The sequence below is a fragment of the Poecilia reticulata genome, linkage group LG18 (assembly GCF_000633615.1).
Source record: "Poecilia reticulata strain Guanapo linkage group LG18, Guppy_female_1.0+MT, whole genome shotgun sequence".
Lineage (NCBI taxonomy): Eukaryota > Metazoa > Chordata > Actinopteri > Cyprinodontiformes > Poeciliidae > Poecilia > Poecilia reticulata.
Genome location: NC_024348.1, coordinates 12,048,805 through 12,073,532, shown reverse-complemented (window position 1 = coordinate 12,073,532; position 24,728 = coordinate 12,048,805). Strand labels below are relative to the sequence as shown.

The 24,728-nt window shown below is 43.2% G+C and overlaps 1 protein-coding gene across 2 annotated transcripts in view; it reads left to right on the top strand.

Moving 5' to 3' along the window:
• Positions 1-8,621: 8,621 nt before the first annotated feature.
• efnb3b (ephrin-B3b) overlaps positions 8,622-24,728 on the top strand; it is a 113,592-nt gene continuing 97,485 nt past the window's right edge. The window contains exon 1 of one of the 2 annotated variants that reach the window (XM_008435563.2): positions 8,622-10,337. In XM_008435563.2, coding sequence (XP_008433785.1) covers positions 10,189-10,337 — 149 coding nt within the window. In that variant the 5' untranslated portion in view covers positions 8,622-10,188. The remainder of the gene's footprint in view (positions 10,338-24,728) is intronic. The other variant, XM_008435562.2, reaches the window with a different exon arrangement.

Here is a 24,728-nt window from a genome sequence, read left to right as displayed (position 1 = left end):
TAGCAGCTTGCTGCGCTACGGTACACTGTTGATTTCGCTGACTAAAACCATAGCAGACATGTAGTTTGTATCAGGAGCAACAAGTGAAGAATCAGTTTTATCTGTTTTGTGTTCAGTTATTGCACCTCCTCTGGGGGAAAAGAAAAAGAGCCAAATTTAAAACCAATATAAACACACGCAATTAAATATCAGCAAATACACAGTTAAAGCAAGAGTACAAAACAGATTTTAATTGCTGCTTTAATGACTTCCAGAAGCAGCTGGTTATGTTGCAGCTGTTGCTTGCTTATGCTTTTTATATAAAGAAAACAAATAAAAAGCATAACTACCAACCTTCAAAGCAACTCTTTAAACAGTAATATCCTTAAATGATATTCCTGTTTAAAGAGTAACATCACTATTACTCTTTACACAGTTAGGACGCTAGTTGCGTTAGCAGCCTGACGCCAGCATGTACATGAACTGGAACGAAAAGTAGAAATTCAGTTATAGTTATGCCGTGTTTCCTTTCTCTCTCCCACTGATGAAAAACAAAATCATTTAAAGATTGAACAACAATCTAAGCAAAGACTTGTTCTTGAGTTTCATATGCAGGCTAGCTGTGCTGCTAATGCCAGCTAATGCAGGAAAAACAAGTAGATATTAGCTACAGCTTTTATTTTTCTTACTGTCCTTTATCAGAGCAAAATAAATAATGGATTATAGGTAAGATCTTTTAGTGGCCAGTTGGGCCAACATTCAACTGCTGGTTTGTATGTAAATAGATAAAAGTGGAGATTCAGTTTCAGCAGCGCATGTTTTGTTTTAGTCGTTAAAAAACGGAGAAGAATCAAAAGCAAACAAAAAGAAAATGTAATTTTTTTTTTCTTTTCTAGCTTCCTGTTAAACCTAGCCGGACTGCAGTGCTAATGCTAGCTTGTACGGAAACAGTTAAGATTCAGTTTTAGCTGTTATTTTTAACAGCTAGAGCTCCTCATGCTCTGACCACACACTTTGGTGACATCTCTGCTAAAAATTGTATATATTTTTTTAAATTAGCTCAATAACAATCCGTGAATAGTTTTATGTAAGTCTGTCACTGTTATTAATAGGTTACACCCTGAAAAAACTGGCTGTTTATTCTGCTCTTAAGTAACAGCGCAGAGACATTTTTTATCCAGACAGCACCTTATGACAGGTGAATTAATAATAATGAAGATTTGTCATCTTTTCCAAACTTGATTAAGAGTCTAATGTCGTTAAAACAAATAACAACCAAGTAGACTTTTTCTTTTGCCTAATCCAAGTAAAGCCATGACTCATAGCTGTGGAAAAGGGAGTGTGACTCTGAGCATTCTTCTAACAAGTCAAAACAGGCATCCACCTCCACATAACTCCAGCGCTGGGGAGTGAAAGTGTCTAACTATGTGCAGAACGGATATGACTTAATTTTACCTCACTGAAAGGGAGCCCTAGAGGCAAAACTTTCACTTATCTCCGAAGGTGGCCTGCACTTCCCGTCAAGTTTTTATAGAGTATCGTGAAATGACCAAACCAGACCAAACTTATAAAGGATTCAGACAGGAAATAAAAGTTGTTTAAAGTCAGGGAACTCATCTGCAGCTGTATGAAAGCGGTCAAATAATTTCCCCGAGCCCCTGCAAATCATCTTAATCAGAAGTGAATTGTGCAAATACATTCACAGTCGATGTTCTTCTGCGTGAAGGACGTTAAAACTAAGACAAGGAGCGGCGTGCCGGGACGGAGGGGCCGTGTGGCTCACCAGTGTTTTTGAAAGAGTAATATAAAATCTCAGGAAACTACTGTGCCACGCTTGAGCAACGTTACCGCGCGCTAAAACAAACACAGTGGAATCCCAGAAAACACAACCTGGGATGCAATAACCTTAAAACAGCTGATATGTCTCAGATAAAACAGACCCACCTGGGCTCAGATTGTATCGCTCTCTCTGTATGGATCTGTGCGGCTAAAGGTTTGTTATATGGAGCATGAAATGGAGCATGAAATGGTCCATAGCTCCATTACAGGAGCTATGGACTGAAATGAATAAGTAAATCTGCCATTAGCATTATTATGTACACGCTGAAACTTCTGTGATGAGAATAACAAAACGAAGGAATGCCGTTCAATACTTTAAATACCTGTCTAACACATCTTTTAAAATCGTAACCTTGCTTTTGCATCTGTACAGCCACCTTTTACCGGAAAATGTGAGAGAGAAGACAGAGTGCCTTTAGATGAGATTCAAATGATTTTTTTAATATGTCACTCAAGATGGCCGCCGCACATATTAAAGAAATAAAAGGTGAACGTGTTTGTTTCAGGCGTGACAACATTCCCAGATCGGATCTTTAATTTTCAAGACAAATCAAATGCAGACGTATATCCTACCATATTTATGCTTAACGTACAAGCGGACCCCTGGGATTTGCCCTCTAAAAACGCCTAAAACTGCCTGTTTCAATAGTTGAAACACCAAATGCATCTTAATGTGCATTAATATGCAGCGTAGAGAAGTGTTGATCAAGAGCGTTTTAACAGATTACGGCGGAGTCCAGCTGTTTGGAAGCAGGATGCCGAAGATTTAATGATGATTCAGAACAGCGGTGTCCAAACTTTTCACCACATGGGCCAAGATGAAAGTAATTTAGGGCCACAAAATGTAGATTTAAAAAAAATATATTTTAATTGAAAATGCAGTATTTAAATTTTTATCTGCAAAATGTTTCCCTTTCACCAGCGAGCAAAACACAATATCCTAATAAAATAAAAAAGTTAGATTTTTGTAGAAAGAGGAGCTGCAAATCCTTGCACATCGGAAACGCAAATCTGCAAAAAGCCCTGAATACAGATTGTTTTCAACTGTTTGTGTAAGTGCAACGTCAGCAAGAGAAACAGGATATCGGTCGTAAATTTCTTTTACTTACCAAATTGATCAAATAGGTGAATCAAAACTTTGTTTATTAAGTTGAATTCAGGTGAAAAAGATGGTTGGTAAGAGATGAGTACTTTGTGTTGTGTCTTCCACTTTGAGATTTCAAATTGTCTGTATCTATTCTTTAAAATACATTGAAACTGTATTTGTAAGATTATTTTCTTTTATAAGTTTTTTAAAGCTCCAATTTTGAGCTGGAAAACCAAGTTTGTGCAATTATTATTATTTTTTGTGTTATTGAGAAGGACCGCACAAAATCACTTCGAGAGCCACAAATGGACCCCAGACCACACTTTGGACACCCTTGGTCTCGGGCTTTTTCACCGTATTATCGATGCTTTTTTCCCCCTCTACAGACATCCAACACCTTTTTGTTAGAACAAGCCATTCTCAAATGAGAAAAGCAGCTTCTGGATCATGTCCACTTCACAGAGGGCTGCAGGGTGACCAGCTAAATTGCCCAGAGATGACAGGTTTGTTGTTGCATTGCTGTAGCTTCTATCAACTTTTAGCAAAGTGCACAAATTCCCCAAAACAAACCCCATTTCTGTGCTGTCAGAGCCTTTCAGCTTTACGTTTTGACTGCAGCCCCTGTGGTTAGGACTGATCAGGCATCAGAGAGATGTGAAATTTGTTATCACCTGGCTGCAGCACAGACTTCAGGCCCTGCGATAACATGCGCGCATGTTCAGGGGCGGTCTCCGGTGTCCAATGAGAACGGGCGCTTTTATTCCCGGCCAGCCATCCAGGAGCTCCAGCCTGTCGCTGAGGGACGTCAGGCTGAGATTTAAGAGCTGTCACTCCCCATCAGCCTTCACTCACACAGCCAGAGCAGAGAGGCTTTATCTGTCCAGCATCCCTGCGACGCCTAGTTTAGTCTTTAATGTTGTGAGTCACAAAACAAGTACTGTACACAGGGAGGAGTTAACCCTCTAAAGCCCGGTCCATACAACAATCAGAAATTCTTTACTTTTATATTTAAAGCTTTTGTTTTTGACAGAAACTTGATCTGAAGATGAATGTTGTTATATCTTAGCATCGGTTAATTGTACATTTGTCAAAACACCAGTGGCGCCTGATGTAGGTCCTTCAGAACCGGAAACATCGAAATCACATTTTCCTCCACATATTTGTCACTTTCTGGATATATTATCTTTTTTTTGGACTATTTTCTATGAACTGCAGTAATATTTCTGCATGAAATCCCAGTAGATCAACAGTTAAAGTGCTCAAACCGGCCGGTCAGGCGTTAGCAACCGCAGCGTCTTTAACTGACCTCCCATTCATTTCCTTAAGCTCAGTTTTAACTTCAGCTGGTCAATTTCTCCACATCTAGAAGCAATAAGAAGCTACCATTTGATTACCTGTTTCACTTTTTGTGTGGATGAGCAATTAAATATGTGCAGCTGATTATACCAAGTATGAATGAATATATATCAGTTATATTTTGATTCACGAAATAAATTCTTACGTTTTCGCCACAGTTTTTATTTAAAAGATTTTATGAGTTGTAGTTTTAGGATATTATTTGCTGTGTTACACAAAGACTTTTTTTCCCTACATTTTACTTTCTATTAACTTTTACAATACAGAACTTTTTCACTCTGAGAAAGATTTGCTTCTTAGACTGCAGACACAGCCCTGATATGTTTTATAATAAACCCTTAAGGACTTGCGTGTTCGTCAGAATCCGTTTGACAGACACAGCTCTACGAATCTGAAAATGATCAGAAAGTTCATTTGTGTCAGTAATTTAAATTAAAAAGTGACATATTGCAAGCATTTGTTTAGTTCGTTTTGATAATTGTGGCTTAACACCAATGAAATCCCATCTTTTGCTGTTACATCTTTTTCTTTCTTCCACTCAATTTTTCTTTAGTTTGCTTGGATAAAGCCTTCAATAAAGACCCAGCCTCTTTAGCAATGAACTACTGTGTCTTGTCCAGTTATTCACCCCTGTTACAGCAAATGACCGGACAAATATTCCTACGTTATTTTGAGAAACAATAAAAATTTGACGATACTCTCAATTATTGAGATAAATGAACTGAAACAGCAGCTTTTCAAAAGCAGGTAGTGGTCTCAGAAAATATGAACATCAAAAACGACACATTAAGTATGCAAACAAACAAAAATGTGTGAGCGAGGTAAAAAAAAAAAAAAAAAAAAAGGAATGTTTACTGACACAGGATGTGTGATCCACTCAGCGTGTTTCGTCTGTGTGATCTGCACATCACATGTTGAACAGCCCCCCCCTCCCCGGCCTTATTTAATCCCCCTGCTGCCCCCGTCGCTCTGTGTCACAGGAAAGCACCAGGAGGTGTGTGTGTGTTCAGGCAGCAGAGGAGTGTTTTAATGCTGCGGTTACAGTGTGTGTGTGTGTTTGAGAGCGAAGGAAAAGGAGGAAGCTCACAAGGATCGACAGATGCTGAAGGATAAAGACTTGCAGCTGAGATCTATCAGCTGCGAGGGGAGCGGGGGGGTTGAGGGGGGGGCTTGTCATGCCCCGACAACGACCCACATCCGCACGCAGAAACCTGCACCAGCCACCCTCGGTGTGAATTTCATTCCCACCAGGGTGCATGTTTTCCTGTCTCGGGGCTTTGTGTCGGTCGGGATGTGTTTGTGTGCACGCCTTTAACCTTAATTCTTACAATGCCTGCTTCATATCAGCCGTGCACTTACTGTAATTGGTTTTAAGCTACACATGCTGGTTGTGTAAACGGGTTTATGTGTGTGTGTGTGTGTGTGTGTGTGTGGTGAAGCCTGGCAGCTGGAGCAACTGCAGCCAGAGTCACCAGGGACGAGGGGAGAGAGAGAAAGAGAGCAGGGATGCGGTTATGAAAAAGAGTTGAAGGTCAGTGCAGTGAATGAGGTCGGCCTGAATAAATGAGCACTAATAAACCGGCCGGCGTACCAGCAGTGTGTGTGTGTGTGCGTGWGTGTGTGTGTGTGTGTGTGAGTGTGTGTGAGTGTGTGAGCAACGTCTTCCTCTCACACGTCAGCCCGTTCAGGTACAACCAGCAAGGCGGCAAGACGCACGGGGTCAGCCGGTTTTCCCACACAGTCAGATTCCCAGACAGAGCGGGAGGTTTGTTTTTCATGCCAGCTCCACCTCTGAACTGCTGTTGTTGTCTCTAAACCGGTCTATCTTCCTCTGCTACATTTAGCTCTGTCAGCAGCCCTGCCAAGGTTTTCCAGAGGGCAGCTGAACACCAACAGCAACACGTCTGCTCTATTTTCTCCCCCCGCGTTTCTCTGCTTTCTGAAACTTCCTCGCCGTGTTTGCTTCTTGTTTCTCTAAGCAAGCAATTACATTCTGTTCTGCTGTCTGCAGTGATCCTCCAGCCTGCAGTCTCCGTTTTGCGATCATTCATTTGCAGCTATACCCTTGAGCACGACATCTCCTGCTGTACCTTTCTTTTATTCACAACTCTCCAGTAATTCTGCACTTTTCGTCTCCCGGGCTGTGCAGGAGCAGCAGGAGGTGTTGATGGTGAGACGAGCTCGTCCCCCCTTTTCAGCTAATGCAAAGGGAATCATTTTAAGTGACAAATATGGAGAGGCTTTTCCTCTGCTTGTTTCCCCTCGCTCTGTGGGTAGCTGGAGTTGTGTTGCGCTGAGCTGTAGCTCGGGGATCCCGTGGCTCGCCCAACAAACGGAGTACCTGCAGGAGTGGGAATCAGGCTTTCCAAGAATCAAATTCAAGAACTTTTCAAGCACTTTTTTATAATGTCATTGTAACTAAATGTTATAAGAAATTATAGGTTAAGATTTAATCAAACAGTCAAGATTTCAATGCATAAAATCATCTGTTTTGCTTTCAAGCGGTGGTTTGTCAAAGGTCAGCTCCCACTTGCTAAATCTTAGACGAGCCCCCAAATTGTTACATTTCCTGATGTTGTCATGGCAATGAAGTGGTGTAAATCAAGTATCAGTCTAGCTTTTCTGCCACATTGATGTACACTGATGAGTGATTGTAGCATCACAAAATGTGAAAAGGTTTAATGACAGGCGATTCTCATTTGTAGGATCTCAAAATCCCGGTTTCTAACTCTATTACATTTTTTGTCTTGGAGATGAAGGGATATAAAATATCTATCAGTTTTGCTTTAGTCAGTCTGGTAAAGCCTTATGTTTTGCAGTGAGCAGTGTTTGGCAAAGGGAAGGTCAAATTGCATTAGTTTATGGATATGATTTTTGTTTTAGGGTGTGAGATGTCTGAGTATCAAATCCCGGACCAACCCCCAAAAATGTTACACACCTTGACATCCTGGAGATAAAGGGACATAAAGGCAGGAAATATGTGATTTTTAAAAAAGTGTTAAATCAAAGAAAAATCTGAAAAAACATTGGGGTTATAATATTAGATGCTTTTAAACTAGGCGAAGGTCCCAAATCCCAGATAAGCCCCCAAATAGTTACATTTCTTCCTTCAAAAACTGGTTGGTTTCAAAATCCAGGATGAGTTCCCAAATTGTTACAATCCCAAATTGGAGATGAAGATGCAGGAAAAATATAGTGTGAAAATAAACGGTTTCAAATGAAAGTCTGAAAGTCAATGTACAGTTTGTACAACAACTTTAGGTTGCTTTGTTACTTAAAATCCAAATAAATTACACGGAGTTGTGTGGTTTTAATGCGACAAACTGGAAAAAAGTAAAACCAAATGATGCATGGATAGTTTTATTTCAAGGTTTTAGCACATAAAATCAAGGGATTTGCTTCAAAGTAGTGGTTGGTAAAGCCACAACTTTACCAACCGCGTTCTGGGTTCAAATCCCTGACAAGCCCTCAAATTACTACATTCTCTGATGCTGCATGGAGGATTCAGTGATGTAAGAACTGAGGATAAATATATATAAAAAATGAAGATATGATCATATAAAATTAGGTCTTTTTTATTAAAAATTAGGTCTTTTTTATTAAAAAGTTTTTAATGATAGTTCAACTAACAAAACGAATAAGGTAGCGATTTAACAGGCAGTAATGTAATGTTGCCCAGAGCCACAAAACGATACTACTGCTCTATTTCAAAGAGATGTTTTGTGAAAACATGAAAATAAATAAGAAATTAAAGGCAAATTCTGAAAAGTTACCAACATAAAACTATCAGCACTCATATAAAAGTGATTTTATGCCAGAAATCAGCAAGTCAGTGAACTGCAGCTTCCGCGTATTTCACATTTTATTTCACAAATTTAAACAAAAAATGCTGAAATCAATCCTATAGACGCGTGAAGCATTCATCAAATGAAACACCTCTGTTCATGCGCACTAACTACCACATGGGGGCAGTGCAGCCACAGCTTTGAGTCCTCCCGTGTCTCCAGTGGGTTAGTGTGTGAAATGGTATTAGCGGTGAGACAGGGGGGCTCTGAGTAAACAGAGGTGTGTGTGTGTGTGTGTGTGTGTTGGCATGTGCGTGTGTGGTCCTCGGCAGATCCTGTCACCCAGCTCATCACCTTGCTGCTGCTGCAGGATGGAGAGGCTCCTCTGCATCCTGAAACATGCAGACTCTCCCTTGTTTAGACCAGGCTACACCTGGATTTTCCCCATCGTGATGCATTTTTTTCTCCCTCCTGAAATTAATTGAAACCCAATTAAAAGTAGCGCCATCGCTCTCCAGTAACTGCTCCACTTGGGGATGCTGTTCTCTGAAACACATTTAGAGCTCGTACAGAATGTCAGGTGGGCATGGTTCTGAAACTGCATCTGGGTTCATCTGTCCCAGTGAAACCCTCCGTGTGATGCGCTGCAAGTGCGCTGAGGGCGCTCTTACTCTTCAGTCAGGTTGCTCAGCAGATTGGTGAGCCTCTAAAAGCGGTGTGTGTGTGTGTGCGTGTGTGTGTGCGTGTGCGTACTACGGGGGGGGAGTTCTTTAGTGTCTGAAGGCAGAATACAGCGCCTGGGAGTCCAGAGGTCCAAGTCTGGGGGGCCCCCCTCCTGAAACTAAAAAGGAGGAGGAGAATAGGAGGTCCGCTCTCCTCCCCTCTCCGCGGAGAGCCTGGAAGAATTGCGCTCCGTCCGTGCGCCCTGCCTTGCTTGCCAGTCGGAGGATGGGGATTTTTTTCCATTCATCCACGTCCCCTTTTCCCCTCCTCCTCCTCCGCCTCCTCTCAAACAAGCCAGTCGCTCTGTCAGTGCGCTGCGAGCATTAGGGCGAGTCAAACCGGTGGGATTTTGAGGCGCACAGACGGATGAGATAACTGCACGGAGCGCGCTCCTCGGGCCGTTTCGTTCCTGCGCTCCGTCGGAAAGACGTCCGTTTCCAGGCGGGACCGATGCCCACTGAGTCGCATCTTTATTTTCTTCACCACTTCACAAGTTTCACGCCGGCCTGCGTGTGGCATCGTTAGGAGGTTCTCGCTTTTCTAAGAGCTCTTTGGTTTGTTCGTGTCAGTTTTTTTTTGTCCTCTGAATTTGCTCTCGGATTAATTTTCGAGCTGGATCTTGGTTTCCTTTCCCCCCCCCCCCTCTAGAAACGAACATATTTTGTGGATTTACTGCATTTTCTGGCAAAAAAAAGAGAGAGAAAGGATTGTACTTGACTCCCTGAGCATCAACACGTCTCTTTTTTTGATGAGGATGGAGCTGTGGATACAAGTGGCATCTTTCTCATTTTAAACACATTCCCAGCTGTTTTTTTTTTTAAATTTTTTATTCCTCTTTTGTCTTCGTCTCCTAAACAAAGTGACCATATTTAAATCCAGCTGAGCCAGATATGCTCGGACGTGACAGAACAAGGTAATGGGAGAGAAATCAGACAGAGAGAGCCAAAGAGAACAAGGGAACGTTGTTCAGCGAGGAAAACAGACAATTAGGGCGCACAGAAAAGGCTTCAGAATCCGCTTTCTGGAGGCGATAATCTGTTAAAAATATCCAATTCAGTGGAGATCTGCTTGAGCCCTAGTGTTCTGGGTTCCCTTCATATATTTAAAGAAACTTGTTTCTGACGAGAAATGAATGTGGAAGTCGTGGGAACGGCTCTGAACTAGTGCGCAGAAGAACCTGTCGACTTGGAGATCAGGACGCACGGATTGAACAAGTTTCTCCTCCAGCATTCAGCGTTTCGGATCCATGTGGTTTTGCGTGGCTGGCTTTTTAATCCCACTTTAACTCTTTATGCCTTTCATCCTGATCGGTTGATCCATTGTTTTAAAGCGGCTAGCTGCAAAAAAGAAAGAAAGAAAAAAAAAAAAAGGCAGCTCTGCCAGCCCCTCCGGGCGATTATTGTTGCTTTCTTCTGTTCGATGGGGCCCCACATGCTGGGTGTCAGGGTTGAGATGGCGTGTCGAAGGAGCGGGAATGGATTGTGGGTCCTGCTGGTGTTCCTACTGGATTTACTGGGAACCACCGCCAGCAACATGGAGCCCATCTACTGGAACTCCATGAACGAAAGGTAAGACCGAACAGCAGGTCTGAGCTCAAAGTTTGAAATCATAAAGAAAAGTTCACTCCTTTCAGAAAGCGGGCTTGGATTGAACGGAACTAAGAAAACTCCCGAGGAGGAGAGCGATGCAGCATGACATGCAAGATGAAGTCAGAGAGCAGGCCTTCCTCAGAGCACAGCCTCCTGTTACTAACCTGAGCGGTCATCTCGTTATCAGGGAAAGCTTTAAAAGCGGTTTGTGTTTTTGTTCTAAGCTTTAAACGCCAGTCTGCTCTTCACAGCCAATCTGATGCGGGTTGTTTCTCCTGGAAAGCAGAGGCGGCTCTAGAAAGTTGTTAACTGGGGAGGGGATGGGGGGATGGGGGTGGAGGGGGGGGGGACAACACAGTTTTATTTCGAACAGAAAACGATCAGATATTCATACTCTATTTATTTCCTCTAATGTTATAAGATTTCTTTTTCTAATGCAAAGGGCACAGCAACAATTTAGATCAAACTCCCGTTAAATGAAGTCGGCGTTTGGATGCTTTCTTTTTGCAGAATGTTTAATACTGAGCGCATTTTTACCGTTTTGCTCTTCATGGTGTGTTCTCTGTAATCTGAAGTCAGATTTTCCAAGTTGCCAGGTGAAAATATGATAATAACTTTCCTTCGAGTTGTAATTCTGACTGGAAATGTCGATTCCTTCCGAGTTCAATACTCAGTATCTCTGTCAGACACACAAAATGTAGTGAAGGTTGTAGGTGTATGTAGTTTATGAGCACTTTGAATGGCTTGTATTTACCCAGTGTCACACATAGTTCCATGCAAGCTCTATTGCAAAGTGTTTGAGTCTGTCAGACGGAGAGAAATATTATTGTCGGGTTGCGCTGCTACCAGTAAATCACACTGGTGTAATTATTTGCGGCTAAAATCTAATGAAATTGGGTGAAACTTCCGAGACAAGTGCATGATTATAGAGTGAAACGAGTAGAACAAGCTGAGATTAGCTTGTTAATTAGACAAGCTATCTGCTCCGACGGCTAGCCTGCGGTCTGCTGCTTTACAGACACTCTGCTTGTTCTTAGTCTAGTAGTTATGCGCAAAGTGTAATTTTTACTGGTGTAAACTTTTCTGAGCGGCCAAATTTGTCCATTTTTGAGCAAGGAAAAGTTTTAGTACCCCCCTTTTTCAGTCATCTGACCTGTAGCAACAGGTGGGGGAGGGTTGGATTTTATTTTTTTTATTTTTTATTTTTTTGCTCTGTGTCTGAAGGAGACTCTGGTCACTTTGACTCTTTCTGGATTTTAAACCTGAAGAATGCCTTAATGACAAAAAAAAAATGTCTTCATGACCTTTATGGTAATTAAAGCAAAAATAAGCAACAACATTCTCCACAAAAAGGGGAGAGGAGTGAAAAAACATATGCCAAAACACATATGCACATAAAAGTGTTTGATATCTGGAGGGTTGGGTTCTCTCCCTCTTAGTCGGTGGCACCAGTGTTGGAAAAATCCCTGGGAACTGCAGCTATAAAGACTCTTATTTAACGCTGTAATTGCTGCTGCTGGCTGACCTTGATTAGAGCTCAGGTTGATCGCCGGTGCGGCTCTAAATCACCATACGTTGCCCACTTGGCCACTCGTGTTTGCGTCCCTCATTTGCGTCCCCCCCCCCTCCCCCCTCCCTCCCTCCATGCCCTCTGGTGGAGGTGTTGGGCATTATAGACTGAGGAAATGCCATTTTAAACACCTCTCCTCTGTCCACCCTTAACGGCCGACACCACTTTACCTCGCAGCTCTGCCAATTTGTCTGAGTGGTGGCTGGGCCTGGAAGGAGGTGGAGGAGGAGGATGTGGTGGTGGTGGTGGTGGCTGCTTGTGTGGAGGTGAAATTGGGAATAAATTAGAGTACAGATATTTTCCAGCTTGATGAAAAACTGCCAGCATGGAACGCTGGTCTTGAATAGCTCGTGTTCCTGCTGAATGTGCCGACATTACACAGCTCATTGTGGAAAGACAGCGATGGCAACCCCCCAAAACCATCCTCGGCTCACACCCATGCCAGAGGCGCTCTCTGTTTTCTTTTTCTTTTTTTTTTGTTTCGGGGGGGACTAACAGGTTTTCACATGCTGTAGGCCACGGCCTGCCCCGAGCAGCTCCACCACCACCACCACCACCACCACCTCTCCTCACAGAGGCGACCGTGCGTGGGCCCCCGCTGTGGAGTGAGGCACGGAGCCCTTAATGAGGGCTTTTTGTCAGCAGTGGGTGGATTCGCCCAACGGGGGAGTGTAAGAGCCGGACACGGGAGGGTAATTTCCAGCGAGGAAGCAAAAGAGCTTTGGCTTTTTTTGAGGCCTTACAGGTGATTCCACGCCATTGTCTCCTAATGGAGTTTTAGCGTTGGGTGGATGTCAGGGCTCAGCGGACGGGGCCCGGCTGGCAATTAGACGCCAGACTCTGCAGTCATTCCTGCAGATTTACTCACTCATATATTCAAAGTACAAAGCCCATTGTATACTACGGGGCTTATTCATGGAGCTTACTATTCATAGTTAATCAGCTTAGTCATTCTGTGAGTTTATTTTCTTGGTGCTTTTACATACTTTCATGTGCTTGTTTCTTCCTTGCTGCCTACTTGACAAGAGCTGTACTTTAGTTTCGGCTAACCCCGGGGCGAAATAGCTTTTTGCTCAGGGCTGAAATATGTTGAGAGCCGCTGCTTGTTTAAATAGTGTGCATCTTCCAGCGAGAAGCTCCCGGAGCCCACACACACACTCACACACACACACACACACACACACACACACACACATCTGTGTTTTTCTTCTTTAGCCCTGAAATGAGGCGAAGAGCAAGCAGGAGCAGTAGCCTGTATCAATCAGGTGGCGGAGCGAGTTCGCGTTTGGGTCACATGTTGCCTTGCGAAGCAAATGGACTGTCGCATTGTTAACCTCTGGACCTTTTCTCAATACGCAGCTTTGAAGTGCGGACCGTCCACCTGCAGCCTGCCCTCCACCTCATCTTCCATCTTTTTTTTTTTTTTTCCCCCCCACCTCAAACCGCCTCTCTCCACGCTTCCCCATCTCTACGTTCTCCCTCCTTCTGTCGGTTTCCGTCTGTCCTTTCTTCGCTCTGTCATTCCCTCCCTTCGGTGCAATGACCAGACGTAGCAAATTGGAAACATGTGTCACATCCAGCTACTAATTACGGCGCTGCAGCCGTCAATGATGCAAACAAAAAAATGTGTTGGGGACGAGAGAGGTGACGCAGGAAAGAGAGCCATCTGTGGCTGTAATACCGTCACACTGCAGTGTATGATGAATAAATCCTCATGTTAGTAATTAAAACGGCTCCTGGTCGCGTTGCCATTTCTTCCCGGCCTACTTCTATTTAATGCCTGCACACTTAAACACTGCCTATATGTTTGTTACTATTCTTACTTAGATATTTTGGTTTTAGAGACAAAATATTGTAAAAATAGTGAAAAATGAACCAATAAAAAGGCTGAAAGTAGGAATATTCTGGTGCATTTGTCTCATCTTGAAGGAGATATGATGTCATTGCGCTCTACTCTTTGAGTAACTCCTCAACTGTAGGCACTATAGAAAAATAATGATACTTCTACACAGCAGTAATGACACCATAAGACTTGGGGAGAAAAGCAGATCGTTTTCTATACGTGCAAAACAATTTTTGCTTTATTTAGTTTGGAGTAGTTTTTGAATTTTTAGTTAATTTATGCAAAAACAACTTTTTTGATGTTGCAGTTGCTGTTTACAAGACAAAGGAAAATGAAAATCACTATAATTTTGTGTGTTTATTTGCATTCTTCATGACATTTTGAAAAAAAAAGAAGCACCTTTTGTGTTTCACGTACTTGTACAAAAGAACCTATTCTCATTTAATACATTATTGCCACATTATTGGTAACAAGTTATACAGCGGAAACACGAAGTTTTAGCAACATTTTCGATAAACGTAGCCTATTGTAGAAATACATTCAAAACCTGCTTGACATCTTAGCATTTCAGGTTTTCTACCCAACTTTAGAAAATTGAAAACAACAAGAAAACATGTTGGAAATGTGCAAAGCCAACGACGTAAAAGCATCTGTTGATTTCTAAACATGTGCTAACCAAGTTTGACTTTCATTGTCTTTGTTTGGCTTAAATAAATACCTACTGGAAACGTCTAAATATCAACATCTTTTTTTAAAACAGATGAGACAATGACTGGAAATAGCCATAAAAAAGAAAGATGCTCATGGACATCCATGATAATGGCTGGCCATGCAGTGAACACTCTGACATCAGCGTTAGCGCACGACATCATCCGCCAGGTCGATAGCGTCAGCTGTAAACTTTAGATTAGGGTCATAGAGTGCTGCATCCACCCTTTTATTGACCCCCCACTGAAATTACTGCAGCCTGACTGAAAGGGAAAGAGACAGAGGTGTTCAGGGAGAACCATAAACAGAGAAAAGGGAAAACAGAAGAGGGAGCAGAGAGGAGGCAGAGATAGTCCTAACCCTAAGTAAATCAATAGCAGTTAAGTCTCAAGTGCCAATACAGTTTCTGCTGGAGGAAGAGGGAACTGAACCGGAACGATCACCTTGGGAAGAACCCTCCGCCCCCCTCCCTCCCCTGGCCTCCCCCGGCTCTCCAACACCCGGGCCTCGGACATACATTATCCTTATCTCAGCATCTCCCATTATTGGTCTTACACGGCCACCCTAATGAAAGATCGAATCTTACATTACAGCTCGGGACTTTGGGCAGGGTGTAGTGGCGGTGTAATGATGGAGCGGTCGCCGGGGTGGAAGGTGACCCCCCCACAAACCCAGAGCTGAGAATACGAGCAAGGTCCAAGAAGATTTTGGCTTTCTCTGATCACGGCATATGGAGTTCTGACGTTTCCTTGGCCTTTTTTGCCAGTTTAATTTCAGCATCTGCTTTCTCTTTTCGTTTTTTTTCCCCCTTCTCTCTCTTTCCATACTTTAGTAAACGGCTGTGGATTATTGTAAACGCTTGCTGGGTGCTTGCGGTGGCTTGTAGTACAACTATTCCCCTTAAGATCCACATTAAATTTTAAACTCCCCCCCCCTCATCCACTCACATGCTTCTTAATAATTCATTAATCAGCAACTAATTGGCGCCGTATAAAAGGCCAGCTATAACTAGGCTAAGTGTTCCAACAAAAAAGAGAAATATAATAAGGAGATAAAAGGAAGCAGGAAGTATCTCGGCGGTGAGGTGAGGGCATTTCGGCTGCCAGTGGAGGACGTATTAGCGGGTCAAACAGGATGTCATGTCTGTGGTGTGTCTTTCTCACACCCGAAACTCCACGCCCGCTCTCACCCGCATGGAATCCACCCATCTCATGTATTCATCCACACTGTAACTAAGAAGAAGTGCCTGCAGCTAATCTCCTTAGGCGATTTAATTAGACAACGTCTAGTTGTTGTGTTTTTTTTTTTTTTTTTTAAAGTGTGAGAGTGGGAGAAAGAAAGGGGCTAAAATAATAAGAACCACATTGCACAAGCTGCCTGTTAACCCAGACTCCGTCTCCCACTACCTTTTTTTTTTTTTCCCCTTTTGGTGAAAAAGAGGAGTGTGCGTGAGTTTACGAGCTGAGAGCAACAGGAGCTGTGAAAAGAAGTTTCAGCTGATGTGGCAGGATAGAAAGGCCAGGGGAAGAAGGAGGAAAACGAGAGCAGCCAAGTCCAGCCAGAGGCTGAAATCTCTTTTTTCCTCTTGTTTCTTCTTTTCTTTGGGTGTTGCGGGGCAGGCAGGACGGACAGGTATGCGACTTGTCGGGTGAAAGTACATGCGAAACTTTCGCATGTATTGCAAAAGTACGCCATAAGGGGAACGTTCTGTCGCATTAAAGCTGCAAACTTTAATGCGTTTTATTTGGCTTTTATGTGACAGACTAATAAAAAAATTGCGCATTCTTCTTTGCAAAACAGTTGGAGCTCAGTCAAACTGAAGGGAAATGACCTGTGAACACCGCTTTACAGATTCTTAATTGGATTTAGGTCTGGACTTTGACTGGGCCACCCGACACACAATATGCTTTGATTTTTAAAACTCGATTCGATTCGGTTTGCTTATTTGTAGTAGCACCAATTCACAACAAACGCGGGTCTAAGAAATACATTTCCAAGAGATTCCAGTTGTCAAACAGTAAAGAAAGCTCAGGTCATTATTTAATTCTCAGAATTCTGACTTTAATCTTCCGAGAAAAGTCAAGAAGTTGACTGGACAAAATGTTATTGTGGGTTGTCAGATTATGCATGCACTCCACACATATTATAGTTCTCCCACTTCCTAATTATGCATCACTTTGTGTTTGTTTTTCACATAAAAGCCCCATAAGATACACTGATCTCTTCGAGAGGCTCAAGCTCTGCTCCCGTCTCTGTTGGACACATGTAGAAAGTGTGTGGTCCATTTAGTTGCAGGCACCAATGTGCCTGCAACTAAATGCACTTGGGAAAGATGCTAAACAAGGTACAGCAGATGTGAACACACACACACACACACACACACACACACACACACACACACACACACACACACACACACACACACACACACACACCCACACACCTACACACACACAGAGGAGAGGTGAGGTTATTGGCACCCGTCACGGATTGTTGTTCCAGGAGGAATTCATTCATTATTTTATCGCTCGATTATAAGTTTATTTGGCCGGGGCGGCGCACATTCATCAACATCATAACAGCCATAAAGCGCTCTTGTAAATATGCTGGGGTTAGCTCAAGAACTAATTTACTCCCCTGCCTCCCCCCCGCCCCCCACCACCCTCCGTGAGCTTCAGAAATGACTTTGGGATTTTTGTAATTGTTAAAAGTGCTGATGTTTAGGATGAAGCAGATTAAAAGTGCACGGCTGGCTGAGCTCGTTCAAAAATGTTGAACCCCGTACAGGAACAAGCAGCTTGTTTTTCTCTCCCCCCTTCCCTGGAAACGTGGCTCAGAGACGCGCAGGCTCTTCGCAGGGTGGCGGTGGTAACAGTAATCCAGGCCATAGGTCTGACGGGGTCACATGTGTCCCAGCATCACCGGGCAGACTGCCCTGTGTGTCTGAACTCGGAGCCCCTCGTACACACAGGCCTCTCATTAGCTTGCTTCACAGCACGCTCTGCCTAAGCAGGATCATCCAATCCTCCTGGCAGCGTTCGGACTGGGCCAGGTCAATCCTCGTCCCCTCCGGGGGGCACAAAGAATCCGACTATATGTACAGGACAAGGGGGCCAACCAGCCTCCGTCACATTGTTCGTTTCCTCCTCCTCTCATAATCGCTTTAACCTCCACCTCCATCCATGTACTCCCTCCCTATTTGAACCTCGGCTCAGTTTGTTCCCTCGCACATCTTCCCCCTGTGCTGAATCTGGCTCACGTTGCAGCAGTGACTCTGGCGTCGCTCCAGATAAACAGCATCTCGGCGGAAGGACGTTTATTGTTAATTAGTGCTTCTGGATTCTCATGTGCCGGCAGGTGCGTGTTTGCACGAGAAACACTAACCCGGGTGTTAAGATTTTACAAGCTGCAAGATGTTTCGAGTGCGACACACGCAAATCTTCTTATCTGGTAGTTTACACTGTTATTAAGTGCTGGAGTCTTGTTTTGATTGCGTAGGAAGATCAGTTCAACCTGCATTCAGCTCGTTTCCAGAAGCGTCTAACAACAGACGTGTGCAAAGGTCTTGTTTTGCTCCGTTTTATGCTCACAGCAGCTAACTTAGCACAGAACTAATTTCAATCTGGATCCTTAGGTGCTGGAACAATTTGTTCCGTCTGCTTGAGTTGGATCTATTAAGAAAACCAGACACCACCCTTTGACGCACAGAAAGTGACAATAAAGAGCCATTTATTGAAAGCTTGGGATCTACTGGATGATCAAGTAAAGGACGATGACTCTCTTGGGTTTCATGCCAAGTCTGAACATTTTCCTTCTTATTAAAAAGGGGCCTGGTGTGTTATGGGCAGGTGCAAGAAATGAACTACTCAGGGAAAGATAAAGGCATTAGGAGTGGTTTACATAGTCGCACAGTTGCATTACAGCAAGATCTTCATTGGTATAGTTTTTGCTTTTTTATGCCTGGGTTCTGCAAGTCTGAGCCCATAGTTTCCACCTGGAGGCTGAAGCAGAAGAGACCAAGTATAACAGAGAATATATTGGTGCCCCTTCTTCTGTTATGCAAGCATTGCTCTGGTCCGTTGCGGTGAAAAGTCGGGCTCTTGATTTTTGGGTCTGTATCCAGTCAAACCTTCATATTCGGTCATAAGATCTTAAACTTGACCAAAAAGAAGGGACTCTTGATACAAAAGACTGAAATGATCTGCCTCCTTAAGGTGACAGGACTCAACTGTGAGAAGCCCTGTCAGAAAAAGAAGCTACTCTTCCACATTTAGACACATTTAGACACGTTTAGACATGTGGCGCCTCATTTTGTATGTATTTCCTGGTGAAGAAACCCCAATGCAGACCCAGAAAGCATTAGAGGATCTACATTACCCTTCGGACCTACAGGAACACCCAGGTCAGATACTGCAGTCTGATACCGTTAGACAGGTGGAAAACGGTTGATGGTTTCTCTCCATGCTCTCAGGGACACTCCTATGGCTCTGGGGCATACTTTGCATGATTGCCTTTGTCTCATTGTTGTTTTGTGATGTCCTGGTGACCACCACTCTGGATGGAGTGGATACAGAAGACTGACAGATGGTGCGGTTGAAATGCTTTGCACACTACTTTCTGCAGTAACCTCCACGCATTCAACACCTACTGGTAAATTATTGAAAAATATGTTGACAACAAGTTGAGGCACTCCTATGGTAATAACACCGTGCACCATTGTAATCCCTGAATTGACTCATTAAAACAATACCTTTAAAAGTGGTTTTGCACCTGTTTCCCCCTCAGGCAACACGGCTCTTGAATCCTGATTTGCATGGCCCGGCATCCAGTTATGTGTAAATTGTAAAATGCAAAGCAAGACACTAATGTTTTGTGTTCTTATCTAGCAGTTGGTTCGTTGTTCCTGCCAGAACTCATCCCTATTGTCGGTCTTTACATCCCGTCACTTTCTTCAGCAGCAGAACTCCATCAGTCCCTTCTCTCCGTCTGCCAATGGACGTCAACGCAGAGCGGCGATTGGACGCGGGCCCGAAATGGTTCTCCTAGCTGAATGTTAAGGAGGGAGCATGTGTGTGTGTGTGCGTCTACACAAGAGAGACGAATGAGTCGGTTTACTGGTGGACAGCTGTGCCGTGTCACAGTTGAAGCTTTGGCAAACATCTTAGACCAATATGAGCAGAAGGGCAAAAATGGAAGGAGCGGGGGGTTGTCAGGACGGGATGAGGCAACGATAGAAGATAGCAAGACAGCTGACAGGCACAGAAAAGCAGGACTGAAGTGCAAGAGAGGGTTGACTGAGGAGAGAGATTGATGGTTTGGGAGGCCATCCGGGTTTGACAAAGCTACTGGCTCAGACAGGGAGAGTGACTGATGATCGGTAGGTCACCACCATGACTAGCTGCTTCCTGCTCAAATACAGCCGAGTTCACCCCTCATTCCTCATTACTGACAACTTCCATAATATTTAGCCCCTGGTAAGGTCCAGCATGAAACCTAGTAAGCTTTTAAGGACTTTATTGACATTTAGGGCAGAAAGAGCTCTTTGATCAACTTATCAAAGAGCAATTGAGTGGTTAGCCTTTTTCCCCCCGATCTATATTTTATTGAATTCATATGATATGACGATACGCTACAAACACATACTGGGCTTTTACAGCAGTCAGGAGACAGTTGTATAACTTAGGGTGGCCGAAATGATGGCAGCTGAACAATGTGTTGATAGACTTCATTAGCCTAAAGCCAAATCAATCCCTTCCACAGGAAAGCTGCTCTTCCGCTCTTTAATCAATTTTCGGAGTTCACTTCGGTTCAGGATGAAGCCTTGTAATTTGCATTCCATCCTGTTTTTCTCCAGTTTGCCGACAGATGCATTGCGAGGATTACAGAAAGACCAAAAACGAGAAAGCAGTCCCAACGTTCTCTTGATTGTTGTAGAGTCTGAAAGCGCTTTGGTATTCTCTGCTCTGACACGGCGAGTTTACGAGAATATTTTCCCGTTTTTCATAGCTCAAATGGAACGCAGACTTATAAAGTAATTCCAGGGATGGCAAAAAACAAAAAAAAAAAATCAGAAAGTCAAACAAACACAAGCAGATAGCTGCATTTGGATGTGATGGAGTGGTTGCAGGTGGGCCCTGCTTTAAATAACCTGATTTGAATTGATATTTTTGGCATGAGAGGCTGTTATCCTGAGATTCGCAGAAACACAAAGAGCCACAAAAGTAAGCATACATGAATCACCCGGCCTGCAAGCAGTGTGTTAACAAAGCAGAACAACTTCTCACTGCTCGGCTACAAAACACTACTCAGATTGCATGTCTGCGTGTGTGTGTGTGTGTGTGTGTGCGTGTGTGTGTGTGTGTTCATGGGGTCCTTTGGCTGTATAGCTGTCTGGTCTCTTGTGAGAGACCTCTTACTCCCAGGACTCCCAAGCATCTTAGCTTTAACGTAATCTTTACCATTGACTCACAATAGGTCAGAGATGATCCTCATGCTAAGAGGCTTTGGTGGGAAATGCTGTCTTGGTCTGGCGTTCCCCACGTTAATAACAACCAGTCATATTGAAACCTGGCTTTCCAGTAAAGGAACACGTTTATTAGCCCCTACATGCAAAAGCTTAGGTCTCCACCTCAGATCTTTTGCAATATTCTCCACGCCGTTCCCCCAGCAGTCTGATTATTTTTCCAGGCTTCACACTTTCTTTTCCTTAGTTGCTTGATTGTGCACACGTATGCGTAGTTCTAATTAGGAGTTAAAAGACCGTAGAGCGAGCGTAAAGCATCTGGCTTCGGCATTAGCCCATCATTGTTATAGTCTTTGGAGAGGCTGACCTTGGCATGTGTTAAGGGGGAAAATTCATGCCTCGTTTACTGGTTTCTGTGTAGGGCCTAATTTAAGTGGTTCGGACATAAAAATGCGAGTTTGTGATGAAAGTTTAAGATTGGGTTAACTCTTGTTTTCGATAGCGATTCTGCCGTTTCGTTTTAAGGACTTTCAGCCACCGCTGAGAGTTGTTTATGTCTCTTAAGCTTGAAGAAATTCTATACAGAGATTTGGGAAAGCTTCACCGTGCCACATGTTTATCCGAACAAAAAACGTATTGCCTTTTTCAAAGTTATCGAGAAGAAAATATTTTAAAATGTGGTGAAAGTTAAGAACCACGGCGATCCTCATTGTGGCTGTGCAAGGTAAACCAGTCATTGTCCTCTAGAAATGTGACTCTTTTTGTCAATATCCTGATTTTAAGTTAAGCTTTAACAAAGAAGTGGAAAATTGCAGTAGTTTTCCAAATACATAAAAAAAAGTACACATTTCCTGTGTAATGTTTTTCTCCAGAGCAAGACCAATAGTTTGTCGGTTTTTAATGACGTTTACACATTTTTTTTAAATGTCATTTTTATAATAAAAAAAAAAGTCAGGCTTTGCTCACAGTTATGGTTTTATGCATTGACATTGACTGCTGCAAGTAGTTTGTAACTTTAGCTTAGCATCAAATGTAGAAACTAGACCAAATGAAACTTGGCTCAGATTCCAACCAAAACCCCCCCAAAACTAGCAAGTAGCAAACAGCAAGAAATGTTTAGTTTGCTACTAGTTAGGATTTTGCTATGACAGCTCCAGACTATAATAATTTCCAAATGTAATAATATCCTGATAAAATCAGTATGAATTTGTAAATGTTGCTGGTTTAAACACATCAAAGCACTGGCCTTCAAATATTGGCTTGTTTAACACTAAATTACTGAATCAAAGATAAGAAATTATGAACAAATGCTACGGCTAACGTAGGGTTAGCTGAAAAGCTGGTTTAGTCACAGTTAAGATACAAGATACTGAAATCAGTACCTTCAGCTTGAACATTTTACAACATGTAAACTTATGAATGAGTTTTTTATAATTATTATAAAAGTGCTGTCTTGGATTCCATAAAGAAGCCAAACAGTATCTAGGAAATGCTAAAACTAGAAGTGACGTAAGCCAAATCAAGACTGGTTAAATGAGGTTTAAGGTATTTTTCTTTTTCTAGTCGTGGTTTGTTGGTCTGGCTAAAAGCTACGTAAAGCAGTCAAGTGAGAAGCAGAGGGAATTGATCAACTTCTTTTTCTGGTTAAATAAGATAGCAACTGAATCCCCTTGTATATTGGATTGTTTATTCAGCTTTTGGGTTTGTGCGATGGAACAAAACAGAAAAAAACATTCCTTTGTTTTCCTTAAAGTTAAACAGTCCTGAAAGCCTTGTTGTTTTTCTTAGACTCAGAAAGTTATGCTCAGTCGTGGCTTCCAGACTCGCTGTGGATAATCTCAAGAATGCGCAGTTGTCACACTAAAACAACTAAAACAAAATGGTTGTCGAGCTAAAACAACTTCCCACTGCCTGAACGGCGGACATTTTCCAGCTACATGTGAGTGTCTCCAGCTGAAAGAATGATTTAAGAACCAAACTAAAGTAAACGACCCAACTGCCTCCAAACGGCAGCGTTTTCCAGTGTGAGGCCTCCGCTTTTGCGCCGTGTCGTCGTGAACAAGTGACTCTAATGTGATCCGTCTTGCACAGAGAGCCGCGGTAGAATGGATTGTTGCTGATGTTTCCACGTCCCGTCGTCTGATACCCCGGCTCTTGAAATGACGGAGCAGCTTTCAGGCGGTCCTGGTCTCCTCCGCTCTGTCTCTCTTTCGCCTTTTTGTCCTCCGGTCTCCCGGCGAACGCTGACACACACCAGCGTTGGTGTATGAGCTGCGCTGAACTCACAGGCAGTGCGTGCGCACAGCGGCGGGCCCTGAATATTCACACACATTCTCATGCATGCACAGATGAAAAAATGTTATTGCTTCCAGTGCTGGAGAAAGTCCAAGTGGAGGGTTTGAATTTCCTCTGAGGTGCACTCCTCCTCCTCCTCCTCTTCCTCCTTCTCTCTCTTTTCATCAGCAGCATACTCCTCAATCCCTTCTTCCTCTCCTCCATCTCTGCTCTCTCTCTCTCTCTCTGTTGCTCCCCATGAACAAAAGAGCTCCCTTCCTCGAGCTTCCACTGAAAGCCCTCACACACACTCGACTCTCTGGCTTCACACTCTCCCACACGCACTCTTATTCCTCTCGTCGTCTGCAAAACCCAGTCCACTTCTCTACGCTAATCTCCCTTTCAATTCCTTTGTCTTTTCGTTTGCCGTTCTCTCTCTCCCTTTCTCTCTCTCTCGTTGCCTGACTCACCAGTCTAAGTTTCCTTCTCCACATATCCAAGCCGTTATCATGTTACAGCTGGTTGGCAGACAGTAAAATTTATTCCTTCTCTCTCTTTTTTTAATAAATTGCTCTCATCTCCTCCTCCTTTTCTGTTTCCTTTTTTTTTTTTTTTCCCCCCCACCCAACAGCTTCTTTTGTTACGCTCCTTCTTTGTGGGTGGTTCTTGATCTGGAGTCTCTGTTTCTCCTCATTTGCTCATCACTGTCCAGCAGTAAATGGGACCTCAGGAGAGAAGGCGGAATGAATGATCGTGATTGCTTATCACTGCGGCGTCAAAGTAATTTGGGAGTAACTGTCGGCACACACGCAAAGCGGCCTTTCTTTGGAATATTCTGCAAACCCAGGAAGCCTCTTCCCTCATTAGCTGACCTCCCTTCCTCAAAGTTTTCCTCCTCTGCATCGCTTTTGCTCTCTTTTATGGCGCAGCTGCATCGCAGGTTCCTAACCGCAGGAGGGAGGAGAAAACAGATGGAGCGCACTCTTTTCTTCCTATTATTCTCTCCCCACCACACAGAGAGAGATAATGCAGAGAAGTGTTGATGTTAAAAAAATAAAATAAATAAAAAAGTTCATACTTGGGACTGAAGTTTTGCGTTGAGCATCTGTGGATGTTAGAGACAGGTTTTTGTGGCATCAAAAGTGAAACTGTAATAAATATTTGCATTTGTTTGGGCCTGTTTTTACAAGTGAAATGCAAAAATTAAGCAAATCAGTTTGGGGGAAGAAAATGTCGCGGGGTCGTGCTGTGGGATTATTTTTCTTAAAGCGACCTTTTAAACAAAATCTGAACAGTTTGAATAACAGGCAGTTTGCCTTTAAACCCGTCGTGTGTCTGGACTTCACTTTTATTATTTCAGCATATGTCTATAAAAACAAGAAAGGTTTGGCAATCTACCATAGATAAATAAAGATGTGTAATGCTTCTGACTTGTTCATGTGTATTTTTCCACTAAAAGTTTAGATTTTCAGTCGAACGGTGCAGCATAAACACCCTGACTGTTGGTGGAAA